At 35.7% G+C, this 22,702-nt stretch overlaps 1 protein-coding gene across 8 annotated transcripts in view; it reads left to right on the forward strand.

Moving 5' to 3' along the window:
• PAN3 (poly(A) specific ribonuclease subunit PAN3) overlaps positions 1-20,932 on the forward strand; it is a 135,353-nt gene extending 114,421 nt beyond the window's left edge. For 5 of the 8 annotated variants that reach the window (XM_014843829.3, XM_044777368.2, XM_044777366.2 and 2 more), the window contains 7 exons: positions 491-581; positions 5,002-5,141; positions 7,836-7,965; positions 8,409-8,473; positions 15,260-15,398; positions 18,000-18,129; positions 19,047-20,932. In XM_014843829.3, coding sequence (XP_014699315.2) covers positions 491-581; positions 5,002-5,141; positions 7,836-7,965; positions 8,409-8,473; positions 15,260-15,398; positions 18,000-18,129; positions 19,047-19,102 — 751 coding nt within the window. In that variant the 3' untranslated portion in view covers positions 19,103-20,932. Of the gene's footprint in view, positions 1-490; positions 582-5,001; positions 5,142-5,948; positions 6,027-7,835; positions 7,966-8,408; positions 8,474-15,259; positions 15,399-17,999; positions 18,934-19,046 lie in introns of those variants that run through there. The other 3 variants (XR_011506840.1, XM_044777367.2, XR_006532479.2) reach the window with 3 other exon arrangements.
• Positions 20,933-22,702: the final 1,770 nt, after the last annotated feature.

Below are 22,702 nucleotides of genomic sequence, written 5' to 3' on the forward strand. Positions count from 1 at the left end.
TACTATTATCATTACATTTTCGACATTTATGAGGTACCTGTCTCGTAAGATTATTGAGAGCATTGAATGATTTAATACAAGTAAAATGCTTTGAATGGTGCCTAGTACATCTTCAGCAAGTGTTAGAGAGCTAACTAAGTTTTCATTGATAACTAGTAAAGGAGCAGTTTTATTCTTTTCATGAATAACATAAAGAAGCACCTTGGTGTGGTGAAAAGACCACTGGCCTAGTAGTCAAAAGATGTGAGTTACAGTCCTGGCTTTATCTCATTTTTATAACCATAGGCCTTTCGCTTGATAGCTGTAAGCCTTAATTTCCTCATCTCTAAAATGGTAGTTCGTAGAGGTTATGTAGGGTTAGGACAGGAGGTTAGACTAGATAGTATTCTGAGATCCTTCCTAATATTATAGGAAATGTTAAATTTCCACTAGTATATAATTTTAAAAATGTCATTTTAATTATTTTCTTTAAATTCTCTGGTCTTTAAAGGTTGAGAGTAAACTGTGTTGGAGTTTTTGATGTTTTAACGTTTGATAACAGTCAGAATAATAATCCATTGGCATTAATGGCTCAATATCAGGTGAGTAAGAATTAACATGGATGCTTACTTAATAACTTAAGGCTTGACTTTTTTTTAAGACAAATTCTTGTTTATTTTAAAGTGTTTCAGGGTTTTAAGTCTAGATTTCAATTTATTCTGGGGGTGGTCTCCATGCAAACTTTGAACATGTATTTTTTAATCACTGTGACGTATTTAGTGTAGAGCCCTTATAGGTTGAAATATACGGAATTAATGACAGTATCAGACACTCTAGTTGTTCAAATGAAAATGTCTTTATATGATTAGGAAGTTTGTCCTCAGCATAGATTAAAACAGATTGGTCAGCTGAATGAATTATATTAAATGACATTTTTTCTTTTTTTCCACTTCTTTCATGCATTAAAAAACACACCAGTTATCTTTACTTTTCAAACAGTTGTCCCAACTACCAATCTGAAAGTTTAAAAAATATTTTCAGACGAATATTGTTGTATTGTCATTTTCTAAATAATTTTTTTCTTTTGCTTAATCAAAGTCTATCACTCACTTCTTGTACATTCTAGACTTTGGTTCTAGTCTGATTTCATAATAATAGTGTGGATTCAGCCCTCATATGTTCGTAGCTATTTCTTATTCCTTGATTAATGTATGGTATGGGAGAATAAGAACCTATCTCAGGGAGGGTTAAAGTGTAGTTGCTTTTTCCTTGAGTACTCTTTGCAGGTAACGTAGCTATTTAAAGGATCATTCAGTTTGTATTTCAATGCTTCACATTTTTTGGAGGATATGCAACTGTCATTTTTTTGTGTAAGAAATTTTTGGTGTTTCTGAATGTTTATGAACTTAGGTTTGATATGAGGCAGAATCTCTTAGTTACATGGAGAAACAAGAATACCTTTTCCTCCCATTGCCCTTCTCATTTCAACTTCTTTTGTTTAAATCTTTGAAAGAAGATTTTCATTTACTTTATTTATTATAAGACAAAATTTCAGAACAAAAAGGAATGAGAAGTAGAGTCTAACTTATATTTAGTATTCTAATTCGTGCATAAACCTCTTCTTTTGCCACTGAACCACAGACAGTGCAGTGCCCGAGACTTAGGGCCACTCAGCACATCCTGTTGTTTGCAGACGTTTCTCATCTTCCTTCCCTCTGCTTGTGCCTACCTAACCTCAGCAGCAGCCAAGCTGTCCTGGTTGGTAGCACCATCTAGTGGGCACCACATGGAAGAATTGGACTACTTTTTTCCCTAACAGCAGCTAGCTGCTTTTTTATCTAGGGTGCTTGCTTTTTAGCTACTTTCCTTCTTATCTTCTGTCTTATACTTTACCTAATTGGCTCTGAAAATTTTTCTTCACAATCTTCGTCTTCTAAAAGTGACTGATTATTGACTAAAATACTAGTGATGTTTATATATCCAGGAAAATGCTATGAAATGTTTGAAGAGAAATTAGACATTATTTAGAACCAGTGTCATCAGCTTCTGCTGCAATTATCTGGAAACCTCATGTCTGCATTAAAAAACAAAACACCTTACAGTTTTGTTTTTTACAAGTACAGCCTTACAGTATCTCCTCATTCTTCTCTATTCTGAATAGAATTCCTTTTTTTTTAAATTACTAGTATAAAATAAGACTAATTTGATTTTATTTTCTTGTGAGTATAACAGCAGTATTTTCCATTTTTTTCTTTGCAAATCTACATTATTTTAGTTATGTAATGTGTTGTGTAGTTCCCTTGAAAAACGGCTCTTCATAAAAAAAAATAATCCTGGAATTCCAAACAAACAACTTTTAAATAAGCATTTGGGGCAACTGATTGGTGAGTTAGGAACCACTGTCATTCATAAACTCAGGCTACGTTCAACCAATTGTCACCGTCCCTTTGTTTTTCAGTAGTAAAGGATATAGCAGGTTTTCTTTTCTTTCTTTCCTTCCTTTTTTTGGGGGTAGAATATATATGTGGATGATTTTTCATATAGCTTATAGTAAGATAAAGGAGAAAATTAAAGATAGTCCCAGAAGGGGGATTGTGATTTTACAGAGAAGAGGGTACATGAGAAAGGAGTGCATTGTTTCTTGTAGTCTATTTTTCATAGTCTGTTTCAGACACGTGAATAGAGACTGACTTTCAGTAGAAATGGACATAAGTAGAGCCATAGATAGAATCAGAAAAATCAAGAAATCAAGAATCAGGAAGAAACTGAAAATGAGTTGGGGGGAAAACCTCCAGAATTCAACAAATGGGGGGAAAAACCAGATGGAGGTAAGAAGCAAAATAACAAATGGAAAATAATTTAGCTGGGAAATAAGGAAAGGAGAATTACTGAGTTTTTATGATGTTAAACTCTATTAAGCAGGACTTCGTTAACCTCTTTTATCTTAAAAAAAAAAACAGTTTTAATTTAATCTGGATTATGTGACATGTATACTTTATTTCTAAAAGTAGGTATTCCTGCCTTGTGTCAGCTTTAGAGAGGTGGTGGGATATATACTCAAAATTATATTTTCTTATTTTTTAAACCCATCCAGTCCTTCACCTTTCTTGGACTTTTGTTTTCCTGTCTCATAATAGGGAATAGTGGAATGTTCTAGGTGGGAGGTTTAGTTACAGCATCAATTCAGGGCGGAGCAAAACTGAAAATTCTAGTCCTAATTGTTGGGAGGCTGTGTGTTGGTACATACTGCTCAAATACTTGGGAAATAATAACCTTAGTTCGGTGTGCTTTGCTGACCACATTGGATTTAAACACTTAGAGAAATTTACAGTTAGCATTTACATGCGCTGATTTCTCTTGACCAACATTTTTATGGTTTCATGAATGTAACTTGAAATGTTTTACTTGATCTTGAGAGTGATCCAGGGGACTCCTTGAGTTCTTTCATGGCCGTGTCCTCCAAAGAACAGAAAGGATGGCAGCAGTAATAGTGCGCCTTCCCTGCCCCCTTCCCTCCTGCTGTTCTGGGCCTAACTCTGTACCACTAAGGAAAGTTTGAAAAGTTCTCAGGCGTGAATCTGTGGTATCTCTTGTCCTGATAGATTCAGAGTAGTTTGTTTATCTAATCCGTTTTTACACTGATTATAGGATCTCCCGTTCACAGTATCAGATTCACAAATGCTAGCTTTGGAGAGATTTTTAAATTTGAACTTTATTTAATGTTATTTTTGTAGTGGAGTTTGACTTCCTCTTATTCTTTATTATTTGGTTAGAATGTTGTTGAGGATAGCCGTACAGTGCTGAACTTTCATTAGTGATTGCCTTGAAATACACACCTGATTTCACAATTATACCCTTTATAGACATTCCACAGAACCAGTGTTTCTCAACCCTGGCTGCGTATCAGAATCTCTTGTGGAAGCTTTGAAAAGTACCAATACCTAGATCTTACCCCAAACTAAGAACACCAGAATTGGGATGAGGGGATGACTACTTGGTGATTTTTCTCTTAGTTTTTGGTTGATTTTAACGTAGAGCTAGGTTTGTATAATTCTTATACTAAACCAGTATTCGGAATGAATATGTATGCAGTAATTCAGAGGAGGTCTCAGATTTTGAAGATTTAAATAAGTGTTCCACAGAAATTACTTCCAATGATTTCGTTTAACTCTGAGCTACTTCATTCTCCTAGGCATATGATACCTGCCAAGCAGGACCCCTTGGGTGACCATTCTTGTTTCCTAGAATTATAATGGGTAATAGAGAGCTTACCTCAATTCAGCCAGCTGTCTTTTGAAAATCCTTTTAAAAGGAAAGCCTCAGAGTGGTCAATCTTAAAACAAAGGTAGGAAACCAGGTGGTTACAGAGCTCAAAGATCTGTTATAGTGTGAGTAAAAATTGTAAACCACTACAGATGGATGTCATTGAGGTTTGCAGCATTTTGCGGTGTTCTAGAGAATATACTCTAAAATCAGGTAATGCTCGTGTTGTGCTTGTAATGGAATAGCTTTTCTTCAAATAATTCTTCAAACTCCCACTGTATTTTGGGCATCATGGAAAATGAGACAAATGCATATTGTAAATTATAATTATCATAGTAAAGCAAGTGTGTAGTAACCAGCCTTAAATTTCTTGTAATGGTAAGAATATCAGCTCAATTTAAATAAAATTTTTTTTTTTTAACTTTAAAGCAGTAGTTCTGTAGTTGGCATGTGGATTGCTTGGAATAATGTTTTTTAAAGTATAGCCCCAGAACTACCTTCATTAGGATTACCTGGGTGCTTTAAAAAGGTTGGGCCTGCTCCCGGACCTACTGAATGAGAATCTCTGGTGGAGAGGCTCCGAAATCATCCTTTTAATAAACTCCCAGGTGATTCTGATGAGTACCAGTACTTGAGAACCTGTGCTAAGCTTGGCGGCTTCCTTGTAAAGGTGCTTTTTCCATTCGGGCAGTAGTGTCAGGGTATTAAATTTGTATCTATAAAATAAAAATTAAAGTTATATTTATTCTTTCATGTCAGCAAGCAGATCTGATATCATTAGGAAAAGTTGTGTTGGCTTTGGCTTGCAACTCTTTGGCAGGAATTCAGCGAGAGAATTTACAGAAAGCCATGGAACTGGTGACAATCAACTACTCCTCTGACCTGAAGAATCTGATTTTGTAAGTTTTAATATATGATTAAATGCATAGAATGATCTTATGAGGAGACAGAGCTTTTGACAGTGATTCTGTTTACTTTAGTTCTCACTGTTTAAAATCTAGCAAAATACAAGTAACTTTTGATTTCTTTATTTTTATTGCTAAGTATATATTTCTTGGAATAAATTCATAAACTAGTATTCTTAAATTAGTTAGTGATGTTTTAAACATTTGGCCAAAGGGCACCCACTAAAGCTGCATTGGTATCCACTAGCTACATATGACCTTTTAAATTCAAATTAATTAAAATTCAAATTAAAAATTCAGTTCTTCAGTTGCAGTAGCCACATTTCAAGAGCTCAAAAGCCACATGTAGCTTTTAACTAATATATTGGACAGCATTGACATAGAACATTTCCATCATCTCAGAAAGTTCTCTTAGACAGTGCTGCTCTAGAGAGATCTGTGTTTTTGTGAAAGCTCTCATAAATAAACTTCAAGTGCAATCCAATTATGTACTCTGTGGCCAAAACTCTCATTCCAGAAAGCATGTATGAAAGGTCCCTATGCTTCTACTCCAGTATCTTCAGACTCCAGGGAACCCTTGGGTATAGATTTCAGATGAATTTGGCTTAGGAGAAACCCACTGTGGACTACAATCACCACAGAAGGACTTCTTCCTAAGATACATCAAATACCAGAGAATTCTAGAGGATGGACAACCGTGGCCCTTGTTATAAGTTATTCTAGAGGACAGATGCTAGGAAGTCTCTTGAAATTTTTCCTATTATGTTCTAGAAGTAATTAGAGCTTATTGATCCTTTTCAGTCTCTTTTAGCTTCCAGCTGTTCCTGATCTTTCTGTGTAGCCCCGGATGATCCAGTTTCTTTTTGGACTAGTCCTGGGGTATGGAATTGAGGGATGGAGGATGGGGCTGCCACCTGTGCTTTGTTACATTGGCATAAGTGTCCTGCTTGTGACAGAGCACTGGAAGCCAGTGTTTGCCTGGTTCCTATTAATCAAATAAGATGATTTATCTTTTAAATGAAAACATTTGTTTCATATATTATCACAACAGTGATTCCTAGCCTTAGTTTGCAACACCTAGGATGTCTCAGATAATCTCAGATTATAATCTTCAAATTTTCCTTTTTAAAAAGTGAAAGTAAAGGATATAAATGTAATAAATTTGCGGTATGTTAATAATTATTGAAACTGGGTGATGGGTACATGGGGATTCATTACACTGCCCTTCTTTCTACTTTTATAAATGTTTGAAATTTTCCTTAATAATGAATGAATTAAAGTCATACTTTTATACTAACCAATAACTAAAATATATAGAGCAATAACCATATATTGGGCACTTTCAAACTAATTGATGTGAATTAATTTGTTTAATTCTCCCAAAAACTAAGAATTAGGTACCATTATTAGCTTCATTTTAGAGATGACAAGACTGAGGCATAGAGAAGTAATTTGCCAAAGTCACGTAGCTTATACTAACTTTCAGTAGTTAGATATAAATATATCAGTAATTACAGATGAATAGCTAAGACATAGATTATCCACATGAGTATAACCATTTGTTAATTTAAAAAAGAAGGCCCTCCTGTATGTCAGAAGCTGAAGATACTTTGAACAAAGTGAACAAAATTCCCCATCTTCTGGAGTTTCCACCCTACTGGGGAGGAGTTAATAAACATGTAAACAAGTAAGATGTTTGCAGATATTGCTAAGTCCTATGAAGAAAATAAGATAGAATTGTAAGTAGGGAAGAGTGGAAGAGGGGGAGGCTGCTTCAGTAAGAATGGTTAGGAAGTGGCTTACCTATGAGAATAAGCAATAATAGGTGATTAATAATCATTGTATTCTAGCAGATAACCCTTTGAAACATGTAGTATTTTTCTGCCTTAGTTATAATGATGGAAGAAATTGAATTGGTCTCTTCTGATGTGTGTTAGTGCATAAAGATTTCTCAGGGATAAATGAAGTCACAGAGCAGAGGACACCTTCCTAAAAAGCCAAGGCTTGTTTGATTTATCAAAATTAAGATCCAGTTTCAAAAATTATTTTTGAGGGGCCGGCGTGGTGGCGCAGTGGTTAAGTTCGCGCGTTCTGCTTCTCGGCAGCCCAGGGTTCGCCGGTTCAGATCCCGTGTGCGGACATGGCACCGCTTGGCACGCCATGCTGTGGTAGGCATCCCACATATAAAGTAGAGGAAGATGGGCACAGATGTTAGCTCAGGGCCAGGCTTCCTCAGCAAAAAGAGGAGGACTGGCAGTAGTTAGCTCAGGGCTAATCTTCCTCAAAAAAAAAAATATGTATTTTTGAAGAGTAATGGAAAAATCTCCCCATCTGCAATCACCCCCTATTTCACCCCTTCAAAAAAGTTTGTACCAATCTTTATCTCCCACTATTGTAAAGAAAGGTTTGAGAATGGAAATGGTAAGTGTAACCCTACTCAACTTTCCTTTCTCATTTTCATAGTAGTAAAAATGTAGAGAAAGAGACATGTTTACAGTTTCTCCATTGACTCTTAAAAAGAAATACAATTATTAAGCTTTAAAAATGAACTTGACTTGCATGAGAAAATGTTTTCAAAATTGCGTACACTAATATGATGGCAGCAGCGATAGCTTTCTGCTTGTGGGTTTTGTTGTTTTTTAAATTGCATGTTTGGCATTCAAGTGATTCTCCTTTTATTTTGGTTAGGTATTTGTTGACTGACCAAAACAGGATGCGAAGTGTAAATGACATCATGCCCATGATCGGTGCTCGATTTTATACTCAATTGGATGCTGCTCAAATGAGAAATGATGTTATAGAAGAAGACCTTGCAAAGGTAAAGAGTATTTGCACACTTGCGTCTGTATGGATATAAAACATAGTAATTATTGTGCTGAATATATTACATAATTGGCTAAGATTGTCTGCAGATATTTTTGTCCAAACTTAACGTTCAGTATTTTAATTTCTTATGTCTTCTGGGCATTTGTTTTCTTCTTTTTGTTCTTGACTTTGCTCCAGTCATGGAACACAATCTTGATTTTTTTTTTCATGTGTTACTTTAACAATTCTTAAAAATGGCCAGCTGCATAATCTTCTTGAGTATTACTACTCAATGAAACGGACGTGTTGTATTTAAAAGTATAACCAAAAGGTGGGATATTAGGATTTATTGTTTAAAGGTAATATTGGTGCAGGACACCAGTTTTGTAAACTTTTGCTTTTATATTCAGTTAGCTGGAACATTAATATTCTCTCTCTTTTTAAAATGTTTTGTAGGAGGTTCAAAATGGAAGACTGTTTAGGCTTCTAGCAAAATTGGGAACAATCAATGAGAGGCCGGAGTAAGGATTTACAGTATTTTACAATATGTTTTCCATCAAGGGCACTATTTTGTGTAACAAGAATGAGTATACCTTATTCTTACTGGTTTTATTTGGAAAAAGAGAAAAATCCTCATGTGAAGTGACCTTAAGCCTGTTGTTAGCCATTAGGTTGCTGTTTTTAACACAGCCTGGGCACAGTTGTCAGCGATTTCACACAGACACATAGAGAAAACACGTGGTGTTAGAAATCTCTGTTGTGGTTTGCACAGGAGGGAACATGTTATGACTGTCAGTACTGCCTCTACCCTGTCTCCTTTTTGGCCTGGTCAGTTCAGCTTGGTGAGATTAGAGACTTCAGAAATCTCTGATTATTGCATGCCTCTTATCTTCTATTAAAGTATGCTATTTATAGCTGTCATATCAGTGAGAGTGGAAAGGAATCACCATCGTACATTGTCATTTAGTTCTGCCTCGTTTGTAAATTGAAGTTCATATGTTCAAGAAAGAAGCAAAGTTGATATTTGTCCTACATAACTGTCAGGTAGAACAGTATTGCAGCTATTGCAATTACAGTGTAAGTTACATTTCAGGAATGTTACCTCTGTTTAATAGAGATAGGTGACAGATAATTATCATTGCTTGGGGGATTTTTTTGACCACAAAATTCAAGTTCACTTACCTTTCTTCAAAGTTAAGAGACTCAGTTGGTATTTTCCCTAATAATTTTTCCAAATGAAGAGAACATGGCTAGATGTTGAGCCATTTATAAAAAACTTGTAGTTATTTCTTCTGGCATTTATCTCTTTATTTAAAAATATATGCTTAGAGTGCTGTTTCTTGATTTTTTTCAATATTTAACTCAGCTAATGACTTTGTCCTGTGAAAGATGAGGCTTTATCTTTCTTACTCCCTTTGCTTAACAACACACACACACACATTCACGTTCCACTACTTAACCTGTAATTTTTGAGTTTATTCTTTATTCAGTGTTGACATTATTATAACAACTATAAAGGTAAATGTTGTTCATAGCTGCACCACATGGTAAATCATGACTATATTTCCTTTCTTTTGTGTTTTGTTTTTGATTTTTGTTTTCCTGGAGTTAATAATTGTTGTATATGGGAATCTAAGCAAATGAAAAAAATATATACCACCAGTTCATTCCAAACTCTCTGCAAGAGCTACAAAACACCTTTCCATAGGTTCAAAAATAGGTAACGTATCAGTTACTTCTTTTTTCTCCTCCTTAGAGAAATTACCCCTGGAGCCTCTGTCCTTCTGTTTCTATCTGGGCTGGTTGTGTTTTAAGCCTGCTCACACTCACAATTTAGAACTAGAGTTTCCCTTCACTGTTTTCCTGGGAGTTCTCATTGTCTCTCTCTTTGTGTTGAATACCCTGTTTCTTGCTTTTTTCCTTGGTTTATTCTTTTGATTTAATGGAGCACATTCTCCTGTAGCTTCCTGAGAAAGGTGAGTTTTTTGAGTCTTTGCAAGTCTGAAAATATCTTTATTCTAATTTGGTAGTATGATTGGGTATAAAATTCTAGATTGTCCCCAGAAAATTATTTCATTAATTAAATCTCTTGAATGTGTTATATGAACCAATTTTTTTAAAAGTAGAAAAGGGTTTGCAGTGAAAAAAATAAAATCTGTCCTTCATACCTGACATCCCCAATCTCTCCAGTTCCTCCCACCAGTCTTTATTGTATTAGTTTCTTGTACATACTTTCCAAGGTACAACTATGTATTTATATCCCCCATCCACTTTTTAATATATACAAATTGTAAGTCATGCACAGTGTTCTGTATATTGCTTTTTTCTCATAACAATGTATTTTTGGATATCTTTCTGTTTAGATATGTTTAGTGTATGCCAAACACTATTCTCAATAGTTTACAAATATGAACTAATTTAATCCTCATGACAACCCAATGATGCAGGTACTATTAGTATTCCTATTCAACAATGAAAGTGCGGAATAGAGAGATTAAATACCTTGTCCAAAGTCACACAATTAGTAAGCGTATGGGTCAGGATTCGAGTCCAGACAGTAGGATTCCAGAGTCTGTTCTTAACCACTATGCTGTGCTTCCCTTATAATTTTTGGCCCTGTAGTTCATCCTGTCAGTGGGCATTTGAGTTGTTCTCACTTTTTTGGTAGTATGAACAGTGCTGCAGGGACTGACTTATGCAGAGTTAATTTTGTGTGTGCGTAACTATAGATCCAGGTGTAGTTGTTAGGTCAGTGGCTATGTCACTCTCATTTGAGAGCTATTACTGAAGGGTTTACCAATGTACGATGCATGAAAGTCTTTCACCAATGATACTTTCTTCAAACTTTGGGATTTTTGTTAACCTGGTAGAATCTCAGTGCAGTTTTATTTTAGTGAGCATTCACTTAATGAGCATGTTGCCCATCTTTTTTATGTTTTTGATTCATTTCTGCTTTCTTTTCTGTCTGTTCATATCCTTTGCCCATTTTTATTTTCATTTGGATTGTCTTTCCTTTTAATGTATATGAGCTACAGAGAATTTACCCTTTGTGATCATTTTCTTTTTAATTTGTCATTTTTCTTTGGACTCTGCTTAATTTTTTGCCTTGCAGACATTTACATGTGTAATGTCTAACTGATCAAACTTCTTTTATGCTTTTGGATTGGTCATAGTTAAAAAGTTAGAAAATCCTTTTCTACTCTAAGATTTTGATGGAACTATCCTATTGTTTCTTCTAGAATACTTACAGTTTCACTTTTTTCATATTAAAACTTTTTCTATATTTGGGATTTATATAGGATTTAAGGCATGAATCCAACTTTTTTTCCCCCTAGAAGACTACCCAGTGGCCCAAATACAATTCATTGAGTAGTCTAGCTTTTCCCCACTGGTGTAAGGCAGCACCTCTTTTACACTGTTTTAATAATTGACATTTTAAAATCTAGTAGTGTTCTTTCTTATCTCCATTTTGTTATGTGTTGTTTTTGTTGTTTTCTTAAAACTGTTTGATTTTCTGTATAAATTCTAGAATCAGCTCGTTTAGTTAAAAAACAAAGCAAATTGGTAAACCTGATGGTATTTTTATTGAGAAGATAGCATGTTGTATTTATTAATAAACTTAAGGAGCGTTTGTGTTTTTAGATGTTATCTTAACCAAGATAATGGTATGTCATTGTACTTGTTGATGTTTACTTTAGTATTCTTCAGTGTTTAAGTTGCTATTTATATAGTTATAGCACACTGGTTTATTCTTAGATATTTTTTCTTGTTGCTATTATAAATTGGAATTTGTCCCGTCTATCTTCTTAGACTGCTTGTAATCAGTCTACATGAAAATTACTGACTTCTGTACATTTTGTACCCTGATACCTTAGTGTTCAGACACTTTTTCAATAGATTCTCTTGGATTTCCCAGGTATATAGTCATATCTTCAAATAATACAGCAATATCTCCTCCTTTCTAATTTCTATACTTTTAATTTCTCTTGAGTGATTATGTTAGCTAGTAGCTCTGGTAGTGATAGTTTCTTTCAGAATTTGAAGCATTGCTCCCTTGTCTTTTAACTTCCAGACAGATTCGAAGCCATTTTCTTTCCAAATTTCCTCCTCCTCCTGCTGTTAGCGTCCTTGCTTTGTCATTGATGTTCAGAATTCACAGTGATGTGCCTTGGTCTTTTTGGTTCATTCTGATGAATCAGCAGGTGGGCCCTTTTCATCTTGGAAGCTTCTGTCTGTCAGTTCTGGAAGTTGTCTTCATTGCTTCTTTGATAACTTCTTTTCTTCTCTCTTTCTGGAGTTCCCATTGCTCAAGTGTTAGACTTTTACAATTGATTTTTTAATATTCTCTTCTATTTTCTGTATTGTATCTTTTTGTTCTACTTCCTAGGCAGTTATTTCAACTTATTTTTTCTAAAATTAAAGGTTTCTGTCTAATCCTTCTCTGAGTTTTAAAATTTCTGCTGTCGTATTTTTAATTTTCAAGAACTTTCTTCTCTCTAAGTGATTTGTCTTACAGCATCTAATTCTTGTTTCTCTCAGGCTGTCAATTACAAATTTTTGGTTAGGGTGTTTTGTTTGATGTTCTGTTTCATTCTCTGCAATATCTTGTAGGAAATGAGTTGTCTTCGCTTGTTTTGTTTTGTTTTATTCTCCAAAGGATTTCTGATCCTTGGCTATCCATTCATATTAAAAATGAGGTCATGGGGCCAGCCCCGTGGCTGAGTGGTTAAGTTTGCATGCTGTCCTTCGGCAGCCCATGGATTCACCAGGTCCAGATCCTGGGCGCAGACATGGCACTGCTTGTCAGGCCATGCTGAGGTGGTGTCCCATGTGCCACAACTAGAAGGACCCACAACTGAAAATATACAACTATGTACTGGGGGGCTTTGGGGAGGAAAAGGAAAAATAAAATCTTTTTTTAAAAAAATGAGGTCCTCGGGGCTGGCCCCGTGGCCAAGTGGTTAAGTTCACGCGCTCCACTGCAGGCGGCCCAGTGTTTCCTTGGTTCGAATCCTGGGCGCGGACATGGCACTGCTCATCAAACCGTGCTGAGGCAGCGTCCCACATGCCACAACTAGAATGACCCACAACGAAGAATATACAGCTATGTACTGGGGGGCTTTGGGGAGAAAAAGAAAAAAATAAGTAAAATCTTTAAAAAAAAAAAAATGAGGTCCTAAAAAGCTAATGGGAAGCTCTTTGTGCAGGCAGGGATTGTAGAATGTGGGATAAACAGTGTGATATTGTTATGTATGATTTTTGGTTTTGGTAGACTCCCAAATGTCAGTATTTCTTTGGGGCAGGTCAGCATCTCCAGAAAAGAATCTTCCAAGCTTCTATCTGTAGTATAAACCCATAGGCAAGCTTTGGGGAGCCAAGTAGAAGGAAAGGGTTGGTTGAATAGTCTCCCCCAGCACTCCTCAGCTCCGTTTGTCTTGCTTTGCCTGGGATCCGTGAAGCCGGAGCGTCTCTGTTGCCTCTGTCTAGAAGGAGTTCTGGTACCCTTTTTGGCAGATTTCTGCCAAGGGAAGTGGCACTGGGGATGAGAGGTGGGCTGTCTGTTTGCTGTTTATAGAAGCTTTCATCAACTCTGTTATTTCCTGCTTCAGTCAGTCCACACCTGCACCTTTAGTAGTACCTAGTGACTTCAGTTCCTGAGCCTCACTGGCATGGCTTGCTCCTTGTGGCTTCCCCTTTTCACCCCCCCCTATCGCATTAGAATTCAGGTCTGCTCAATGATAGCACTTATCTCTCTGCTTTCCACCTGCCAAATTCATGTGAATATTTTTTGTCTGCTATTTTGCTTCTGATTCCTTTGTCCTTAGATGTTTGTACCCTTTTTTAGATGTTTGTTGTCAGTTTGGTGGGATTTTGAAAGGGAACAGAGAGAAATGGGTGTGTTTAATCAGCATTTTAATTGGAAATCATTGGAGTGACCTTTGCCAAGTACATATATGATTGTGTTTAAACCATGTGATGGGCTTTCCCCCTCCCCCGTTCTTAGAATACTGACCTAATTTTTTTAGCATGTCCTAAGGCTGCATAGTCTGGTCTCTCCCTTCTTATCCTTGCTTCAGATCTGCCTCTTTTTTCTTTTAATTTTCTTCCCCTTCTCTTGCCTTCTCTCACTCTGTTCTTGTCTTTTCTCTTCCCCTCCTTGCCCCGACTCTCTGTCCCTCCCCTTGTATTCTCTTGTTTTCTCTTCTTTTCTCCCCCAACCCCATCCAGCCACACTGACTTTTCTTAAGTTTCTTAAGTGCTCCTTGCTGTCTTTTGCAAATACAGATGCCTTTGACTAAGGAGCACTCTTCCTCTGGGGAGAGCTTTCGTTAATGCCTCTGGAAGACCTTCCTTGCCTTCCCAGATGAATTCGTGTTTCTGTTCTATACTGTATCCCTTTTTCTTAATAGCATTATCTAAATATGCAATTACAACGTTCTTTGGTTATTTGGTGTCTGTTTTCCTCACTAGACTATAAGTTCCAAAGGTCAGTGAAAACTAACAGTGGTCTTTGGGTCAGTTCTCCAATTCTTTGCAGCTCGCTTTCACATCATCGCCTGATGGTAGGAAACCAAAATCTCCCCCTTTTGTTCCTAAACATTTTTTTTTAATTGAGTTATTGATAGGTTACAATCTTGTGAAATTTCAGTTGTACATTGATGTTTGTCAGTCATGTTGTAGGTGCACCACTTCACCCTTTGTGCCCACCCCCCACCCCACCTTTCCCCTGGTATCCACTAAACTGTTCTTAGTCCATAATTTTAAATTCCTCATATGAGTGGAGTCATACACAGATTATCTTTCTCTCGCTGGCTTATTACATTTTTCTGTTTTAAACTCACCAGTAAAGTACAACATGTATCTGACCATGTCTCTCCTCTGTAACCTTATGGTGGGAGGAGGGAAAGGATCATCTCTTTCAACATATTTTCAAAAATATCTAAAGACATTTTCTTTCTTCCCCATTTTATCTAATGGTAGGGGCCTAAATAAAGATGTGATTATAACATAGGAGTGTGTAAAGTTTGATTGCCCTTGAGAGTTGAAAACTGGTATTCATAAACTTTCATGCTGAGATGATTTTTAAAAAATCTATGGGCAATCTAGACATAAAATTTGAAAAAACAAATTTTTTATCCTCCCTATGTCTTTGGAGGATCTAAAAGGAAAAAAAGCTACACGCAAAAAAAACCCCTTTCTTATTTATTGGAGAAGACAAATTAAACTAGTTTTGAGTCTGAAGAATAAACACATGGCCGTGTGGTGTATAGCATGAGTTATTGAGGTAAAATATTACCTTCCCCCAGGTTTCAGAAGGATCCCACCTGGTCGGAGACTGGAGACCGTTATCTGTTGAAACTCTTTAGGGATCATCTTTTTCATCAGGTGACAGAAGCAGGTGCTCCTTGGATTGACCTCAGTCACATCATTTCTTGTCTTAACAAGGTAATTTGTATCTGGATTTTTACGTAATGCTATCTACAATGTGTAGAGTTGCATCTTCTACAAATACTGAGACTTTAGAAAGTAAGATGTACGCTACTGTAGTCTACAGGACATTAATTATTATTATATGTATCTACTTAATAACAATTTCTAGAATAGGAGGACTTCTTTTAACACCTACATGAATAATTACAGAATTTTTCATTGTGGATCTTTTTGTTATGATAAAATGTCACAAAATGACTGCCTCGTCTCTGTCCATTATACAGTGTTTTATTTACATGTTATTTTGCTATACCAAATAAATAATGCATAGGAGAAACAGAAAAATAGTTTTGTGCTTAAATATTTTTTAAAAGTTGGAATTTCTTTCTTCTAAGTCATTGTGAGTTATATTGAATGCCCTACATGTTATGAGTTCATTTACTGCTAATTACGGATATACTGAACAAGTGTCAGGATGGTGAAAGCACAGTAATGGTAACATCAGTAGGCCCAGCCGTTACACATGAGACATTATTTCATTAGATGAATTAAGTAGATAAGAGACATGTTATAAATTTGAGAGACGAGCTTTGTGTTTTGTGTTGCTTCATTTTCTTTGTTTTTGGTGGATTTTTTTTTGTTTTGTCTTTTTGGTGAGGAAGATTGGCCTTGAGCTAACATCTGTTGTCAATCTTCCTCTTTTTGCTTGAGGAAGATTGTCCCTAAGCTAACATCTGTGGCAGTCTTCCTCTAGTTTGTATGTGGGATGCCACCACAGCATGACCTGATAAGCCATGCATAGATCCACGCCCAGGATTGAAACCTGTGAACCCTGGGCTGCCGAAGCGGCGTGTGCAAACCCTACCGCTCTGCCACCAGGCTGGCCCCAGAGCTTTGTGATTTGAAAGAGCTAGTAGAGACACAATTTACAAAAGAAGGAAGGGATGCATTTTCCTTATGAACTACTTGGAATTGCAGAACTTAGAATGGGTCTCCAGAAGTAAATCCTAGCCTTTGTACAGGTTTATATCTCAATCAGAGTTCGGCAAACCGTGGCCCATGGGCCAGATTCATTCTAAGGCCCGTTTTTGTACAGTCTGCAAACTAAGAATAGTTTTTACATTTTTAAAAGATTGTAGAAACAAAAAACAAAGAAAAATATGTGTTAGGAACTGTGTGTGACCCTGCAATTTGAAAGATTCACTATCTGGCCCTTTTTAAACATTTACTGACTCCCACTCTAAACTGTCCTTAAATTATAAGTACTAGAGGAGAAAACACTAGTATGGCACATGATTTAGAACTGTTAACGTACCGTGTGCTGATCCTTCAGGGAAAATGTTGTAGTGGTTTATTTTTAAGCACTGCTTTGCCTTCTTTGAATTTCCTTAAAACTCTTTAGAGAGGAATGTCAATAACCTACATTAAGACAGAATGAAATTGTATGTACCATTGAACTAATCCAGTATGATTTATATATTCATTTGCCCTTTTCCCTTAAGGGGAAAACATTTTTTCTTGAGAGCAGTGAGTGGGGAATAATTCTATCAGATTTTCGAAAATAGTATGCATAGAATCAAAGTGCCAGTAATAGTAATTAAAAATATGTAGAAGTAGTATAAACACTGACAAGTACATCCCATAGAATAAGCCATGGATAGATGTCTTAAGGGAAGATTATTTAATGAATATTAGAACAATTGAAAATTTGAAGAAAATTCTATTTCATTTCATAAAATAACTAGTAGTAAATAAAATTTATCCTAAATCTGAGTGCGACAATTTTGTAAGTTTGGAAAGAGTGTAATAATTAAAAGGGGTGGATGGTCATATTCATGGTATAAAAATTAAAACTTTACATAGGTTTTTTTGATAGAAATGATGACAGCAATTAACTGGTAAAATGATTTGAAAGTTTGAGCCGTCAGAATTAAATATATTTTAATGAATGAACTAATGAAAAAGGAAGGAACAATATACATTGAAAACTAATAGAAATAAAGTGAAAACCATAAGAAGTTATTTGATGAACTCAGGATTAGTATTTATGCTTTATAAAGATCTCATTAAAACATTAGTAAATTAAAGTAGCAAGGCACTCATCTGATATGGAGTTGCTGGTAAAATGGACAACTCGTAAGTCAATGGTGTCTGATAGTCTTTGGAAATCAATTTGACTATATGTATGAAGCTATAAAATTACTCATACTTTTTAATTCATTATTTATTAAGTATTTCTCCTAAGGAAGTAATTCTTATAGAAGAAAAAAAATAAGTAGATGAATATGTTCGTTGCACTGTAATTCATGATACAAGAAAAAATTGGAAGATATCAGAGAATAATTAAATTATGGATTATCAACTGCATGGAACGTAATGCAAACAAGTGTTAAGTAGAAAAGATAGAGACATAGGGCAGTGTTTGAAAAAGGTCTGAGTTGAAAAGTGTGTGCATACTGATTAGTAAAAGTGGTGTAAAATATTTGTGTATATCTAGAAGGGAATGTGACAGAAATTTTTTAAATATTTCATTTATCATTGTTGCAAATGTTGTCCTAAAATAGATGATTTTATTCATGATATGAACTTCATATGTTGTGTATCTCTCTGTTTCAGTTAGATGCTGGTGTGCCAGAAAAAATAAGCCTCATTTCCAGAGATGAGAAGAGTGTACTTGTGGTGACTTATAGTGACTTGAAGCGCTGCTTTGAGAATACTTTTCAAGAACTGATTGCAGCTGCAAATGGTCAGTTGTAGTAGTTGCTCAAAAAGCACCCAGGACATGGCTGAGGAATTAACCAATAGCAAATTGCACTACAGCTGAACTGTTTTCATCATCTCATTTCACATTTGGGAAACAAACAGGAGATGAGCAAAGCTGCTTGCACTTCAGTCAGGTACACTGTTACTTGAAAGGAAGAATGTTTCACTTAGCCTAGAGCTGTGGCTGCCATTGGGGCCATATCTGTGAAGAATTTATTTTAGATTAAGGAGCATCAGTAGATGAATGATGTTCTAGCTTTTGTTTTTTCCACTTGTATATGCACTAATTTTAATTTTTTAAAAAGACTTTTTTCTGATCTTTAAACTTTTGCCACATTGTATACTTATTAAGGGAAACTATTTGCAAGGACATTTTTGGGAAACAATGCTGGGCAACATTTATGTCACTGAGGGTTGCAGAATTTGCTCTTTTGGGGATGGGTCGCCCTAGATAACATGATGGACCAGGTAAATAATTTTATAGAAGTGCAGTATAGTGCATAATTCTTACAAGAGTATTGTATGCAAGCTCTGTATGCCACCCACTGTTAATTCAAATTGAGATTTGTTTTGTTTTGTTTTGTTTTTAAGAACACACAAAGAGAAATATCAGTGAATTGTTGGATATGAATTCCCCTATTAGTTGATTTAAATCTTTTCTGAATAAGAATGGATAAACAATAACTGAAGGAGCACATAGAGCTCTTTGCTCCAAAATTCAACCAGAGCCTTTTTTAAAAAACGTGTTTCCCTGCTAGTCAGTTACATTTACACTTATGCATTTTTTTAATAGAAAAAAAATTAAGAAATTGTGTTAAAGGCCTGAAGTTCAGGAGTATATTGCTTTAGGTTATTTCCAGTTTGCTTTTTTTGTATAAAGTTCTGTTCTTTGAACCACAGCTTTATTATGGTACTTTACACTGGATACAGACACAGAGACACTGTTCAGAAGATGAACTAAACACAGCAGTGGTCTGGCATCAAGAGCTTTCTGAAGTTTTACAGCCTGAATCTGGAGGGATAACAATCTGCTGTGCCTTTGCAGTCACTGCTTAGCCCAAAGTAATAGTACTTTTGATAATAACTTAACTATGTGGGATATTCCTGAATAAGTCAATCTCAAAAGTTGGGAATTTTCCTTCTCTTAACTTTCTTAATATTTGGACGTGCAGTTGTCGCCAAACTTGGGTATTCATGGAATTTCTAGTAAATGAAATACCTATACTTTGATACTGAAGACTGCCAAATACATAGGAATTTTCTTTCGTAAAAACAGTCCTGAAGACAATATCTCCTTTCCCAGCACTGAATGTTTTACTAGCACTGGGTGCTCACCACGCGACTCTGAAGAAGATGTGGGAACTCAGAAGGTCAAGAAGAGACTTCCAAGCACTTGCAACTGATGTTACAGTCTTCAGTTTTAATAATTATTCATATTTGTAGTTTTCAGAGAAGTTTTTAATATTTCTCTGTCCACTTTTTATAAGCTTTAAAATGATTTTCTCTGCCTTGAGATTTGCATCAAGAAAAAGCACCTCTCTTCACCTGAAAGCTTTGAAGACCAGAGACACACTTTACACATTTTAACAAGTGTATTTTGAGTCCACGTTTGGTAGCATCAGTTGTTGAGTTAAAAAGAAAATCAATTATTGCATTTGATCTGGATGGATTTTAAAAGAACATAATGTTCAATATACAAAGGATAATTAACATTTGCCATCATAATGTTCTTTTTTATGTAAAAGGAACAAGAACTTGGAGACATTAACATGCAAAAGTCTTTTATCATTAGCTCATGTATTTGAGGAAGAGCAGCTGTCTTTTTATATGTTTTTTGACAAATCATATTGTAATTCTTTTGTACAAAAAAGAACTACTTGTATTCTAGAAGAAATATGAAATGCTTAATTTATAAGCGGGCTGGAGATTTTTTCCAATATTGTTTTCTTTGAAAATAAAGGGGATCATCTATTTTAGTTTTGGGGTCTGGGAACTTTTTGAAAATTTAATTTGTGGACCAGTGTTTTGTGAAAGCTAAGGAAGGGCAGGGGTAAAATAGGGCTTGAATTTCTCATTCTGTGGAGACCAGCAAACTTCCCTCTGCAAGGCAGGCTCAAATCACAAACCCAAGAATGTGTGCATAGTTTGCTTCAGCCCCTAGTAACCTCAGGACTTGGTTTGAATATAAAAGGTAGACAGCTGATATGTTTTCATGAGTAAATATTGTCAGCCAGAAAACAGTTGGTGTCAGGTAATACGTATTTTTTTTAAGCTTTGTTTTATATTTATTTTTCATTTAGTTTTTATTGGGAATGGTTTTCAATAGAACTCTTATTTCTGCATAGGTGTTTTTTGGGGGAGCCCTCTTTTCCATAGTGTAATTCCATTTAAGAGGTTGTCTAAAAGTCTTTTTAATTCATAGGAAGATTTTAATATCTGAGAATAGTCAAATTAAGGATAAAAACTTCCCATTCCTTCCTGTTATGACAGATAAAAGCACAGAAAAGACAACCTGTGAAATCATGTAATAATGTGTTGGTCATTTCAATTTTTTGTACCTATTTTAAATTCTGTTAGTGTATTTACTTCATTGTAAATATTTTTGAGGGTACCTTTGTGTTTTGCTTTTGACCTTGGTTCTGTGATTTGGATGTCAACAACTTCCCTAAAAAGCACCACTATGTTAAGTTCTAATGTTGTGATCCCAATATGGGTTATTCATCTTTAATCCTGTTTTCAGTCTCTATGTGTACAGCAGTATTTTTAATAAAGAATTACAGAGATAAGTTTGTCTTTTTTTGTTACCAGTTCATTTAACAAGATAATGTTTTCTTATGATCGGGCTTTAAAAGACTGACTGTGTCCTACATGTTTTGGAAGAATGTTTGGTCTTGGGATGAAATTGTGGCAGATTTATTCATTAATTTACCAAATAGCTGTTAAATGCCTGCTTGAATCTGTTCTAAGCACTAAAGTGCAGATATGAGTGCTTGTTATTTACAAAATGTGTAGTTATTCTCAAACATTTCTGTAGAATACATGGCTTACAGTGTAGATGAGGAAAGAAGACGTACTTATGTGAGTGGATAGGGACTAATGGAAAGCTAGCTAGTCTTCGATTTAGTACTTAGTTAATGTACTAGATAGGTGAAAGGTGCCCCTCCTCCCAGATTCTCCAGAAACATTATTCAGAACATCACGGGGCCGACCTCGTGGCCAAGTGGTTGAGTTCATGCGCTCCGCTTGGGCGGCCCAGGGTTTTGCCGGTTCGGATCCTGGGCACGGACATGGCACCACTCATCAGGCCATGTTGAGGCTGCGTCCCACATGCCACAACTAGAAGGACCTGCAACTAAGATGTACAACTATGTACCATGGGGATTGGGGAGAAAAAGCAGAAAAAAAAAAAACAGATTAGCAACAGTTGTTAGCTCAGGTGCCAATCTTTAAATAATAAAAAAAAAAGAACATCAGGATAGATAAAGAAAATATGGCAAAATGTTAACATTTGTTGAATATGGGTACTGTTTATTATGATTTTTTTAATGTACATTTGAAATGAAAAGTTGAAAAAACTACCGTACAGAATAGAAGGTAATAAAGGACTTGAGGCATAGGTGAAGGGAAACTGGAGGAAAGAGGGACTATTTTCAGCTGAAGGAACTGCTGAGTTGCTTTTAGAAATTCAGAGAAAGGAGAGAATAAGCGTTAGAAGATCTTTTGTTTAGAAGAATCTTAAAAATACGTGGATTCATATGCCAATCAAAATGACCATTGTCAGTTCATGGGGAAGAAGGGAAATTAGTCTGTCTAGAATGGAGGATGTATTTGGGGATCTTTTAGGTTTAAATTTCTTAGGAGAAAATATTAAAAATACTGTTACAGCGAGGCCAATGTTACATCTGATAGACTCTGGCAAATGGAGATACAATGGCTTTGTTGTTTTCATCTCCTTTGCTCTGACTGGTCAAAAACAGTGGTTTTTTCCCTCCACTTTTAGCAAGTGCACAGTTGGGGACACATCTGTAAAATATCCTTCTATATACATGGTGGAGGGGCAATGAGGAAAGAGAATTTTAAAACACATCCTTAAAATTTATTAAAAACAGTATGCACAGTGGTTAAGAAACCAGCTCACCAGAACAAGACTACCTGGGTCTACCACTTAGAGCTGTTTGATCTTGGGTAAACCGCTTACCCACTCAGTGCCACAGTGGAATGAATTGGGATTTACTTATTCATTAAATATTTATTGAATGCCTGTTATATTTCAGGCATTATTCTAGGAACCAGTAGAACAACTCTGACCACAACAAACAAAGATTTTGGTCCTTACAGAGCTCCCGTTCTGGCAGAAAGAAGACAACGTGTCTAGTACGTTAAGACATAATAATGGTTATGGAAAGAAAATGGAGTAAAGGATGTGGGTAGGGCTGCCAGATTTAGCAAATAAAAGTATAGAACCCAAAGTTGAATCTGAATTTCAGATAAACAATGTATAACTTTTTTAGCATAAGTATGTTGCAAGTATTGCATGGGACATATTTATGTTAAAA

Source organism: Equus asinus, chromosome 11, assembly GCF_041296235.1.
Source record: "Equus asinus isolate D_3611 breed Donkey chromosome 11, EquAss-T2T_v2, whole genome shotgun sequence".
Lineage (NCBI taxonomy): Eukaryota > Metazoa > Chordata > Mammalia > Perissodactyla > Equidae > Equus > Equus asinus.